This window comes from Hipposideros armiger, unplaced genomic scaffold (assembly GCF_001890085.2).
Source record: "Hipposideros armiger isolate ML-2016 unplaced genomic scaffold, ASM189008v1 scaffold_138, whole genome shotgun sequence".
Classification (NCBI taxonomy): domain Eukaryota; kingdom Metazoa; phylum Chordata; class Mammalia; order Chiroptera; family Hipposideridae; genus Hipposideros; species Hipposideros armiger.
Window position 1 is genome coordinate 3643376 of NW_017731488.1, and position 13098 is coordinate 3656473.

General features: G+C 37.4%; 1 protein-coding gene across 3 annotated transcripts in view; it reads right to left on the bottom strand.

Moving 5' to 3' along the window:
- The window catches only part of EYA3 (EYA transcriptional coactivator and phosphatase 3), a 66686-nt gene that overhangs the window by 24367 nt on the left and 29221 nt on the right, over positions 1-13098 (bottom strand). For all 3 annotated transcript variants that reach the window (XM_019650241.1, XM_019650240.1, XM_019650243.1), the window contains 3 exons: positions 9155-9240; positions 6413-6596; positions 3842-3981 (listed from right to left, as the gene is read on the bottom strand). In XM_019650241.1, coding sequence (XP_019505786.1) covers positions 3842-3981; positions 6413-6596; positions 9155-9240 — 410 coding nt within the window. The remainder of the gene's footprint in view (positions 1-3841; positions 3982-6412; positions 6597-9154; positions 9241-13098) is intronic.

The following is a 13098-nucleotide window of genomic DNA, read 5'->3' on the forward strand; positions in this document are numbered from 1 at the left end:
AGCCCACGACCAGATGGCTTCACTGGTAAATTCTCCCAAACATTTAAAGAAGAATTAACCAATCCTTCCTAACCTCTTCAGAAAGTTGAAGAGGAGGGAACACCTCCTAACTCACAATATGAAGCCAGCACTACCCTGATACCAAAGTCAGATAAAGACTCTATAAGAAAACTGCAGACCAACATACTTATGAACAGTGATGCAAAAATCCTCAACAAAATACTAGCAAACAAAATTCAGCAGCACATTAAAAGAATTATACAACACGACCAAATGAGATTTGTTTCCAGAATGCAAGGATGGATCAACATACAAAAATAAATCAATGTAATAAAGTACATTAATAGAATAGAGGAAAAAACCCCACATCGTCATCTCAATTGATGCAGAAAAACCATCTGACAAAATTCAACACACTTTCATGACAAAAACACTCAATAAACTAGAAATAGAAAGAACTTCCTCAACATAATAAGGGCCACATATGGAAAACCCACAGCTTTACCCCTGAGATCAGGAATAAGATGCCTGTTTTCACCACTTCTATTCAACACAGTACTGGAAATTCTAGCCAGAATAATCTGGCAAGGAAAGGAAAAAAAGGTACCCAAATTGGAAAGAAAGAAGTGAAATTATCTCTGCTTGCAGATGATATAATCTTATACATAAAAATACTAAAGAATCCACAAAAAATTGTGAGAGCTAATAAATGAACTCAGAAATCAGTTGTATTTCTATACACTTGCAATAAATAATCCTAATAGGAATCTGAAAAACACTTCTACTTACAATAGCATCAAATGTAATAAAATACTTAGTGATAAATCTAACTGAGGAGGTGAAAGACTTGTACACTGAAAACTGTAAAACATTGCTGAAGGAAATGAAAGAAGACCGACCTAAACAAATGGAAAAACATCCCATGTTCATAGGGGGAAGACTTAACATTAAGATGACAATATTACCCAAAGGAATCTACAAAATCTATGCAACCCCTATCAAAATCCCAACAGTGTTTTTTAAAGAAATAGCAAAATGCATCCTAAAATTCATATGGAATCTCAAGGGTTCCCAAATAGCCAAAATAATCTCGAATAAGAACAAACTTGGAAGACTCACACTTTCTGATTTTAAAAATTACTATAAAGCTACAGTAATTGAAACAATGTAGTACTAGCATAAGGATAGACACATAAACCAATGACATAGAAGAGAGAGCCCAGAAATTAACCCTGACATATCCGGTCAATCAATTTTTTTGACAAGGATACCAAGACCATTATCTGGGGAAAGGGAATTCTTTCCAATAAAAGGTGTTGGGAAAATTAGATATCCATGTGCAAAAGAATAAAATTAGAGCCTTATTTTATACTATAAAAATTTTTACAGTATATAAAAATTAACTCAGTATGATCAAAGACCTAAATTTAAGAGCTCAAACAATAAAACTCTTAAGAGAAAATATAGGTGAATATATTAATAACCTTGTATTCTTAGGTATAACAAACCAGTAGCAATAAAAGAAAAATAGAACTTCATCAAAATTTTACTTTTGTGCATCAAAGGATACCATCAAGACAGTGAAAAGACAACCCACAGAATGGGAGAAAATATTTGCATATCATATTTCTGCTTAAAGATTAATATCTAGAATATATAAAGAATTCCTAAAACTCAACAATAAAAAAATCTAATTAAAAAATTGGGAAGAAATTTGAACAGAACTTACTCCAAAGAAAATATACAAAAAGCTAATAAACACATGAAAAGATGTTCAATATTAGTAATCATTAAGGAAATGCAAATCAAAACTGCAATGAGATACCACTTCACATTCATTAGGATGACTATTATAAAAAATATGAGAAATAAGTGTTGATGAGGATGTGGAGAAATTGAAACCCTCATGCATTACTGGTGGGCATCTAAAATGGTGTAGCCACTATGGAAACATTTTGGTGGTTCCTCAAAAAGTTTAACGTAGTATTATCATATGATCCAGCAAATCTACTCCTACGTTTACACCCAAAATAAGTGAATAGAGGATTCAAAGAGATACCTGTTAACCAATGTTCATAGCAGCATTATTCACAATATCTCAAAGGTGAAAAAACCCCAAGTGTCCATCAACAGATGAAAGGAAAAACAAAATGCGGTGTATTACATAAAATGGAATATTACTCAGCCATAAAAAGGAATGAAGTTCTGATGCATGCTATAAATGATGAACTCTGAAAACATTATGCTAAGTGATAAAAGCTTGACACAAAAGGATATTATGAGTCCATTTTTATGAGATATCTAGAGTAGGCAAATTCAAAGAGACAGGAAGTAGAACAGAGGTTACTAAGGGCTAGTGGGAGGACAGAATGGGGAATTATTGTTTAATGAGTATAGAGTTTTTGTTTAGGATCATGAAAAAGTTCTGGAAGTAGATAGTGGTAACAATTAAACAACACTGTGAATATAATTCATGCCACTGAATTACATAAAGATGGTAAAAATTATGTTACCACAATTTAAAAAAATTAGTGAGGTCTCAGTTTTTCCCATGAAATATATCAGAACTTTATATTTCTCTTTCCTTCCCCTCCCCCCCTTTCCTTTCTCTCTTTCCCCAAGAAAAAAGGGGAAGAGAGGCTCCAAATCCAAATACAGTCTCAAATTACCTATGTCTTAAGAACACCTATCAGGGCCGGCCAAGTGGCGCGATGGTTAAGAACTCGCTTGGGATGCCAGAGGGCCCCGGTTCGGATCCCACATATGAGGGCCAGTGACACTGCCCTCCACAGCTAAGATGCTGAACAACAGCTCAACCTGGAGCTGGGCTGCCGTGAGTCGCCGGCGACGGCGTAGGCTGCAGCCCCTGTGGCAGTGGGTTGCCATGGGCTACCGTGTGTAGCCAGCAGCCAGTGTGAGCGGCCAGCAGCCGCAGTGAGCGGCCGTCCAGAAGCCGGCGACTGATCTGCCTCACCCGGGAAGAGCGCAATGATGGTGCCAACTTGGGCCAGTGAAGCAACGTCCTCCACAACTAGACTGAAGAACAAAAACGACAGCAACTTGTCTGTTCCCATCCCCCCAATTCCCCAATAAAAATCTTAAAAAAAAAAAAAACACCTATCAGTGACCTCATTTTTAAATACAGCTTTTCCCGCTTATTAAATGATTATATTATAGAAAAAATGAAAAAAATAAAACAAAAGGACTAATATCAAAACTTCATTATTAGTAGTATTTTGTATGACTTTCTAAGTCTTTTTAATAATGAAGCCAGATGTATGACCACAGTAAATTCCTAAAATGCTTAACCACAGAATAAGTGAATGGAAATCTCAATAAGTTATCAGATCTGGTTGCATGTTTCACAGAAATTTGGTCTAAAGCACTCTAGTCCTCTCATTTTGCTTTGAGATTTTTAAATGGAGAACAGTATGACATTACTTGTGACACCCTCTGCTTTCTAAATATGATACATTGTTCTTTCTATTCTCCTCTGGAATACAGAGAACAGTTCTTTCCCTTAAAAGTTTTTTAGAAAAGCTTTTTTGATGCTTTTGGTAAAAGCATCTGAAGTGATATGGTAAATTATGTGCATAGAGAAATGTGTTTTTGCATTTCTCTTTTCACTTGGCCAATTCAGTTTCTATTGCTCAGGAATTAAAGGGGACACAACATAGAACCATAAACACATGAAAAGATGTTCAACGTCAGTCATTAAGGAATCGCAAATCAAATGCAAATCATAGAACCATATTATCCCATAAGTTTCAGATATAAGTTTGATAAACTTAAGAAATGAGAAAAAAAAAAGTAGGTAACTCAAATGAGTTTCTTCCCATACTTCTAATTCACTGTCCTGGGAAGAGCTGGCATCAGCTTTCCTCTTGCCCCGGTTCTTGCCAGTCATGTTTTTCCTGGACTGGTCATCAGCATCTTTATTTGGTGTAGTCTGGGACAAAGATGGGCTTGTAGAAGGGTCTCCTGGAAGGCAAAAGCAAGACACTTATTGCCAGTAATCACAGGCTGTATGAACCAGAGCAGGAAGATCAGCAGGCTCTCTGCCCTTAAGAATCATATTGCAGGGACAAAGAATGAAAAACCAAACTTTATCTAAGCAACTTGGGAATGTAGACCTAGGCACTGAGCATTAACAGGTCTTAACATCACGAAGGAAGTTATAACTAGAATTTGTACACCTGCCTCCCCATGAAAGAACACATCTACGAAGTTGTTTTGTTAAAACAAACAAACAAACAAAAATTGAACCTGAATCTGATCAAGTTTCTAGATCAAAGTTTCTCAACTTGGCACAACTGACATTTTGGGCCTGATAAATTTTATTATGTGGGGCTATCCTGTACATTGTAGGATATTGGTTAAGCAACATCCTTGGCCTCTACCCACTAGATGCCAGTAGCAACCCCACCCAGTGTCACAACCAAAAATGTTTCCATACATTGCCAAATATCTGAGGGCTGGGGGTGGGGGTTGAGAGGCAGGGAGGGGGTGGAGGTGTGTGTGGTGTGCACACAGTACAAAATAGCCTCTAGCTGAAAAAGACTGCTCTAGGTCCATTTGCCAATTTACAATAACATACAGAAGACAGCAGAACATATTACACTACCCTATAAGGATATAATCAGCAAAATTCAGACTAGGAAATGGTACGGAATTAAAAAGTTTCTTCAACAAGGGGGAATTAAAAAAAAAGATGGGGCAATTTATAGGTTAAAAGAGACACAAAGTACATATCTACCAATCACAATATATGGAGCTTACATGGATCCTAATTTAAACAAACTGTTAAAAAAATCTTAAAGGGCCGGCCGAGTGGCGCGATGGTTAAGAACTGGCTTGGGACGCCAGAGGGCCCCGGTTCGGATCCCACATATGAGGGCCAGTGACACTGCCCTCCACAGCTAAGATGCTGAACAACAGCTCAACCTGGAGCTGGGCTGCCGTGAGTCGGGGCGACGGCATGAGCTGCAGCCCCTGTGGCAGTGGGTTGCCATGGGCTACCGTGTGTAGCCAGCAGCCAGCGTGAGCGGCTGCTGCAGTTGAGAGGCCATCCAGAAGCCGGCAACTGATCTGCCTCGCCCGGGAAGAGCGCAATGATGGTGCCAACTTGGGCCAGTGAAGCAACGTCCTCCACAACTAGACTGAAGAACAAAACGACAGCAACTTGTCTGTTCCCCTTCCCCCAATTCCCCAGCACTGTTCCCATCCCCCCAATTCCCCAATAAAAATTAAAAAAAAAAAATTAAAAACCTCCTAATATTTATGAGAAAATTGGAAATATGAATACCCTTGGCATTTTATGATATTAAAGTATTGTTGAATTATTTTAGATGGGTTAATGGCATTGTAGTTATGTTAATGGGTATTTATCTTTTAGAGATAAGATGCCTAGAATTTGGGAAGGGAATTGGATGAGGTATAGCTGAAACAAGATTGCCTATGAGTTGTGTTAACTGTTGAAGATGGATGATGGAATAATAAGGGTTCATTACACTATTCTGACTTCTGTCTATGTTTGAAATTCTCCATTATTAAGAAGTTTAAATTGTTATGAAGAACAAAGATATTTAGAAAAATGAATTCAAAACTAAGGCACTGACTGGCACAAGTAATTATTTCAAAGTTATGTAAGTTTGAAGCAGCGACCATCTGTATGTCCATTTACTTAGAAGACAGGTAAAGACAAGATGCACAGAAAACCGCTTTAGTTGATGTAAAGCACTGTTTTTAAAATGCATCAGTACTAGTAACAATAAACAGTCCTTCCTCAAGTTACATGATATGACAGCAAACCACCAAATTTTCATAAAAAATAGAAATAAGTAAAAAGTATGTGCATATGTTCATGAATGTGTGTATAAAACCTTTATGTCAGGGTTTTGTATTTTTAACCTAGACATCATAATTCATCAATACATTTCAAAGCTAAATGTACAGACTTAAATTTGTAGGTTAAATTTTATGTATTTCTTTTCAGGAAAAGGACTATAGTTTTCCTCAGATTCTTAAAGGGATCCATGACACAGGAAAAGTTAAGAACTACTACTCTGAGGCTAAGTCCAAAATATGCACAGACTAACACCGAGTCCTCCAACTTTTATAAACTATGCCATGATTCTGAAGTTCCCTGTGATAATCATGTTACAGCTATAGGGAGGGAAGAGTGGAAGTCATAAATAGTCTTTTCACTCTTGGTACTATTCTGTTCACAGCATCAGATATTACATTCAGCCTGCCAATGACTCATCGTAGTCCGGTTCCAATGTTTCAATTCTCCCGAGAGGGAAAACTAATTGCACAGTAACAGTGACTTAGACCAGAACAAAATAATCTTCACCATCACCTGTTGGATGAAGTGCCCTCAAGTCAAAGTTTTTAGAGCTATGATGCTTACCAGAGGAAAGTCTCTGTGCTGCAGGTGTAGGTACCATGACACTAGGCTTCTCTGTTTGGTATGTGGTTGCTGCTAACGTGGTACTCTCAGCATCACTGTTAGTTTGGCCTGTGACTCCAAAGCTGGAGCTGGGGTAGCAGGCCTGGTACTGACTCTGACCAAGGATAGTATAGGTGGGATAGTCCTGTGGGCCAAAGGGAGTAAGGGAGGAAAACAAGACTCTTAGAAAAAGCACAACATTCATTTCAACACGAGACTTTCATGTCTCTCTTATTCATAATTATTTTCCTAAAACATTAATTTGACTTCTCATTTACTTATCTATATCTTCCACCTAAACCAATACTTTTCAAAATATATCCTATAGGAAACCTAAGAGTCAAGAGGACATGCCTCAGGGGCTGTCTTTGGAATGAGGGGAAGGCTGAGAGGGGAGTGTCCCAGGCACTCTACTCAGAATGTCCCTTTTTCTACTATAACAACTCTTTTTATTTATTTATTTATTTATTGAATTTCTGGACAAATCTCTGCATAGAATTCCTGAAGGAAAGATTCTAATCTTTAAGAAGTTTATAAACCACTGCACTAGATGGTAGTGCTTCTAAGGACATAAGAGCTTAAACAAACAAACAAACAAAAAATCACATATCCTACATTAAAGTTTCCAGTTTAAAAACTGAGTATCTCTTTCTTTTTAAAATAATCAATTTTTCTTTAACAATGAAGTTTCTTTAAAATATTCTGAGGGAACTTTGATGGTTTCAAAGGCACATATATGTCAAAACTTATCAAATTGTAAAATTTAAATCTGTGCAATTTACTATATTTCAAATTACACCTGAATAAAGCTGTAAAAAATGGTTATGATGCACAAATCAAAAACACACCTTAAAAAAAGTTCCACTGATACTGATGTGACAAGTAGGAAGAAGCTAACTGATCAGACCAATTATTTCTAAAGAATACTGATCATCTACCATAAGCCAAATATAATTCACAGTGTGGTGAGTGTGTGGGTATAGATGGGAAAAGGAAATAGTAAAGAGAAGAATGTCATACTAGCTGCACTCAAGAGAGTTAAGAATTTAGCAGGAGAGAAGAAAAAAAAATTTCCAACAAGTTGGCAATAAATTACATGTCAAATGAGTGAAATACAGAGGAAGACAACTATCACTGAAGATTGGGGTAGTCAGGGAGCTTTCTGAGGTAAACAGGCAGAGAGGATAAGAACATGAATAGGCTCTGAAAAGCTTCTATTAAGGGGCCAGAGATGTTGAGTCTGGTTGAAAGAAAGGATCTCTGCAGGCTTGAATGACTGGTTAAAGAATATGACTTGGATTCTTTAGGCAATTGGTGTATGGCTTATGTGGGGACAGGAAATGGGGACTACAAAATTCAAACCAACAAATAAAAATACAAAAAGATTATGAGCAAGTGAGTGACCTGATAAAAAGTGGCATTTGGAGAAAATTAATTGGATGTTTTAGAAAATGGACAGAGAAACAGCAAAAAATGGGAGATGAGATAAACAGTTAATTATAGTAATGTAGGATTAAAGAGGAAAAAAAAAAGTGGGAATGACAGCAAAAATGAAAAAGAAAAAAATTCCAGAAACGGCTGTTTCAGGTATGCATAGGTGAGGGAAAAAACCCAAAGATAACTGGTCTGATTTTAGGCTTAAGTTTATTAAAAAATGGTGTCACTGACAAGAATTGAGAAGTCATAGGGAAAAGTGGTTTTATTTTTGGAGGATAAGAAGACAGAAGAAAGGGTGAAATCAAAGGTTGGTTTTAGATATGCTGAACTTAGGGAAATAGGACATTACAGAAAAAATGTCCATCAATCAGCAGGAAACCTGTTGCTATCATAAGGTAAGACTAGAATCTTTATTTCAGAGGTAGTAAATGGATATTGCAAATGTGGTTAAATATTCCTGGGGATGAAAAAAAATGTGGAAAACTAAATAGAGACTGTCCATGATAGAAAACAGGATCAAAAAGAAAAGCTAAGAAAGGAAGAGAGAGAGATGTACTCTGAAGAGTGCCAGCTACATAGTAGGAACTCAATAAATATTTGTGAATTAAAAAAATGAACAAATGCACGAACAGTCAAACATAAAAAACAAACCAGAATAGTAGTATGTTAATTGCAGCCACACACAAAAAAATCCATGGAGACAGTACTTGATCATACTAATTGCTGCAGAGAAACAACAAATAAGAACATAACAAAACCAAAAAATCTTAAAACACTGACAATGTTACCAGTGATCTTAAGCATAAAGAGTTAACAGAACAGTGATCAAGACCAGATCACAAAGGAACGAGTGGCTAAATAAAAAAGTGGAAGCAATATTTATTCATTCTACAGATATTTATTATGTGCCTTTAATGTGCATGCATTTTTCTGAACGTTCAGAATATATAAGTGAACAAAATAGAAAAATAAATCTCTGCCTTTATGGAGCTTACAGAAGGGGTGAGGTAGGAGATAGAGACACATATAGCAGGTAAAGGAGCAGACAGAACTGTTATCATTGAGAGGCTTAGCAGAGGAGTGAGAGAAACTGGATGGTAACCTGAGAAACTATCGAGGGTCGTGGTTCTCTGGGCATCCAGAGAAGGGTCTCTCCACAGCCCATACTGGCTGTTTCTTAGATTGGCAAATTGACCATGGACAGAAGAGAGGAAGAGCTAGCTGAATGAACGATATCAAATAGGGTGAATAAAAGAAGCACTGTACCTGGTTTGAGATGCTGGAAACTGCTGCTGCTGGAATATTGGCAACTGTAGATGAAGTGGATATCAGGCTGGCATTTGTGCTTGAAGCTACAGGATTGAGAGTGTTAAGAGATATTAAAGACATTATATAAAAGGCTAGAAGAAATTGAAAATACATTGTACCTTAAATAGATCTACAAGGATATAAAGAACATTAGCAAAGGAAACAAATACTCGTTTAGCTCTTTTGTATGCTGTACCATAATTTAGACTTGATTAGATAAAATAGCTCAAATATTTTCTGGTTTCGACTTGAGCCTTCAACTATTCCTACTAAAGTCCTAGAAGGGCACAAGGGCACATATACAATGCACTGGTTCATACTAATGATACCAATGAAATCAGAAGCTAAACCAAATGACTATAGTCCATCTTCTCCAGCAGTTGAAAAATTACTCACCTGCAATGTGGCCTACTGACAATCAATAGAAACAAGAGTTCTGGTAAATCCCCATGTAAATCCTACACTGTGATATTTATTGTCACTTGCCCCAAATTATGCCTTTCCTGATGCAACATAAATTGAGTTGGTCCTCCAAATTCTAAAGTGCTTGGAGTTGTTTCTTAGGCACTACTCAAATAACAGATTACTAATGTGGATCAAAAACAAACAAACAAACAAAAAAACAATCTGGCATTTAATAATTTTACTAATAAGCCTGGAAAAACTCAGAAAATATTAAATATTCTGGCTAGGTAAAAATGTACTCTATAAGCTAATTAGGCTGCTTGTTTTGGGATAAGGAATTTGGGTTAAGTTTTTCACACCCTTCTATCACAATTCCACCAGGGTTGTTGTTTTTTAGCTGTCCACCAGGGTTTTAATCAAATCCTCAGTGACTAGTATTTGACACAGAGGTTTTTTTCAGATGGACAATATATCTAAAATTGAAGTACTGGTCTTGAATTTCTCTCACTCATGTATCATAAGCAGACTCAGGTCCCCACTGCAGTCACAAACACCGTAAGCGTTTGGCATCAGGTAGACCTATCTGACTACTTAGTCCATTAACAACAAAGTCCTCTAGACCAGCAGTTCTCAACCTTTCACAGGGGTCACCTAAGACCATCGGAAAACACATATTTTCCGATGGTCTTAGGAACCGAGACACCGCTCCTCTATCCGTCTCCAGGCCCACATGCAGATATGCCCACATTCGAGTACCCGGCGACCCCTGTGAAAGGGTCGTTCGACCCCCAAAGGGGTCGCGACCCACAGGTTGAGAACTGCTGCTCTAGACGGAAAGTTAATAGGAAAATCTCCATTAAGAATAGGGCAGGTGAACAAATGCAGCAGAACCTTCAGAGTACTGGTCAAAATCAGAATAATCCCTTTCCTCAAGGGTACTCTGCTTAGAAGAAAATCTAGAAGAGATAAAGGCAAACTGGATATAAGGAACAGTTACTGCTGCAATGCCAGCTTTCAGGTGAAGAACGTGAGGACAAAATACAGTTAAAGTAATTTGTCTACAGTCAGAGAGCTAGTGGTAGAGTCAAGATGACAAACCTGGGATCTCCCAATTCTTTATCAGTTGCAGATTTAAAAACAAAAGTAGCAGCAATAAAATATGCAACAAAAGGTACAAATCTGGAGGATCAAATAAAACTCAAGTGGTAGCTCCTACTGAAGTATATCTAAAGGCTACTAGCTCTCCAAATGCTAATGGCACAGCCAATTGTTTTTGGATAGTCTTCACTCCTGTTCTGACAATGGAGCGTGAAATCATAGAAAGACAGTTTCTGAGAACCATGCCTCACTTGGGGTCCACGTAGTATAGTCAATATATAGAGGCAGCTCTAACCAGAAGGCTGTGGTTATAGAACTGAGAGAGGCACAACTGAATTAGGTGACAGTGCCCCAAAGCTGGAGGCTTAACCTGAGGGTTAATGGCACTTAAAAACGGTGCAAGATTTAGTTTCTACCCACCCCTTTAACTTTATATATGTCTCGCCACCACCCTTGCTCACCCTGGCTTTTGGTTACTCAAAACAAGGTTCATTTTCACTGGAGGACTTTTGCAAAGTTGCTCTCTCTGGATTGTTCTCCGTGGCCTGTCCTCATCCTTCTAGCATGCTGGCTCTTCCTTCTCAGAGACTCTCTCTGACCCCTCTATTAAAATGAACTCCTTTCTTGTCTCCCAATCATAGCACTCTATTCTTTTTTGCTCTCAGAGCACTTTTCAAAATCTATTTATTTATTTACTTGTTTGTTTTCTATCTCCTCCACTAGTCTGTAAGTTCCATGAAGGCAGAATCTTAGTATCTTATTCTGGCCTACAGTAGGTGATGCTCAATAAATACTTGTGGGATTCATTTACATCTTTTATCTATGTATAACTTGTACAATTCATGTATAGCATGTCAAGGTCATCAAAAACAAGGAAAGTCTGAAAAACTGCAAAATCAAGAGGAGCCTAAGGAGACATGACATTAAGTGAAACGTGGTGTCCTGGATGGGATTCTGGGACAGAAAAAGGATATCAGGTAAAAACTAAGGAAATTTGAATAAACTATGAACTGAGTTAATAATAATGCATTAATATTGGTTCATTAATTGTAACAAACGTCCCATTTTAATGGAAGATGTTAATAACGGGAAACTGTGTGCAAGGTGGGGGATATATTGGGTTGTCGGAAAAGTCATGACACATTTTTGCAACAAAAAACAATAGAAAAATACATCATGACTTTTCCGACAACCCAATATATAACTGTATTATCTGCTCAATTTTTCTATAAAACTATTTTAAAAAATAAAGTCTATAAAAAAACAAATCCGGTTAACAAAAGACTATTGTGTATTACCAACTACATGAGAGCCCAGACATTCATTAAAAGTCAAGATTGAGTTAAAATTAATTTTCAAATTTCTGTAATTAATTTTGCCACTTGAATATTAATCATTTAAACCATCTCAACTGAAGAAAATCGCCAGAGAATGGGCCACTACTTAAAGACATGCTAGGAAAAGACTGATATAAAAAAGTCAGATCTACTTAATCAAAGGGTTCTGAGCACTGAGGTATAAATTAAAGGCTCTGATCAGAGTTGCTCAAGACTGTGGAATTTGGTTTTTGAGATAATTTCCCAACTTCCCCAAGGAAGATAGGCTATTGTCAACTGTAGAATGCTTTGGGTGGGATGAGGGGACATTGCTGTGTTGACTACTTGAAAAAAAATCAATACTATGCTCCTTGTTTTTATGCTGTGGAATGACTGGGTAGTTACATAGGGGGAAGGAAGACACCCTGGACAGCTAACATTTGTCCATGCTAAAGGAAATGGAAAGTGGGGTCGAGGAAAATGCTATTGATAGTGGAGAACCCAGGTAATTTAAACGTGCCAATAATACCCATATTTCTTTTTTGTTTAGCCGAGCCATCCGGCCACCTGTTGGCAGCTCACCTTGGGCAGTGAATTGAACCGGTGACCCTGCTGCTCAGAGCTCACACTCTTGAGTGAGCTCTTAACCAACTGAGCCACTCGGCCAGCCCTAATAATACCCATATTTCATTTTAGCCAATTGTTTCAACTTATTTTCTACCATTTTTTTCTTCAGAATGGCAAAATAACAATAATAATAATTCATCAATTTAATGAACGTTTTTTTTTTTTTTAAGCTCAAGTGGAGTGATGAAAATATCCAGAAAAGGAGAGCCTAAGGGAGGTATGGAAGCTCAAATGGGGCTTGGAGGGTGTTCAACAGGACAGGCAGCTTGCTGAAAGGCAGGTGCAGTGATTTTTTTTTTTAATTAAAGTTTATTGGGTGACAATTATTAGTAAAGTTACATAGGTTTCAGGTGTACAATTCTGTAATACATCATCTATATATCACATTGTGTGTTCACCACCCAGAGTCAGTTCTCCTTCCGTCACCATATTTATCTGATCCCTTTTACTTTCCTC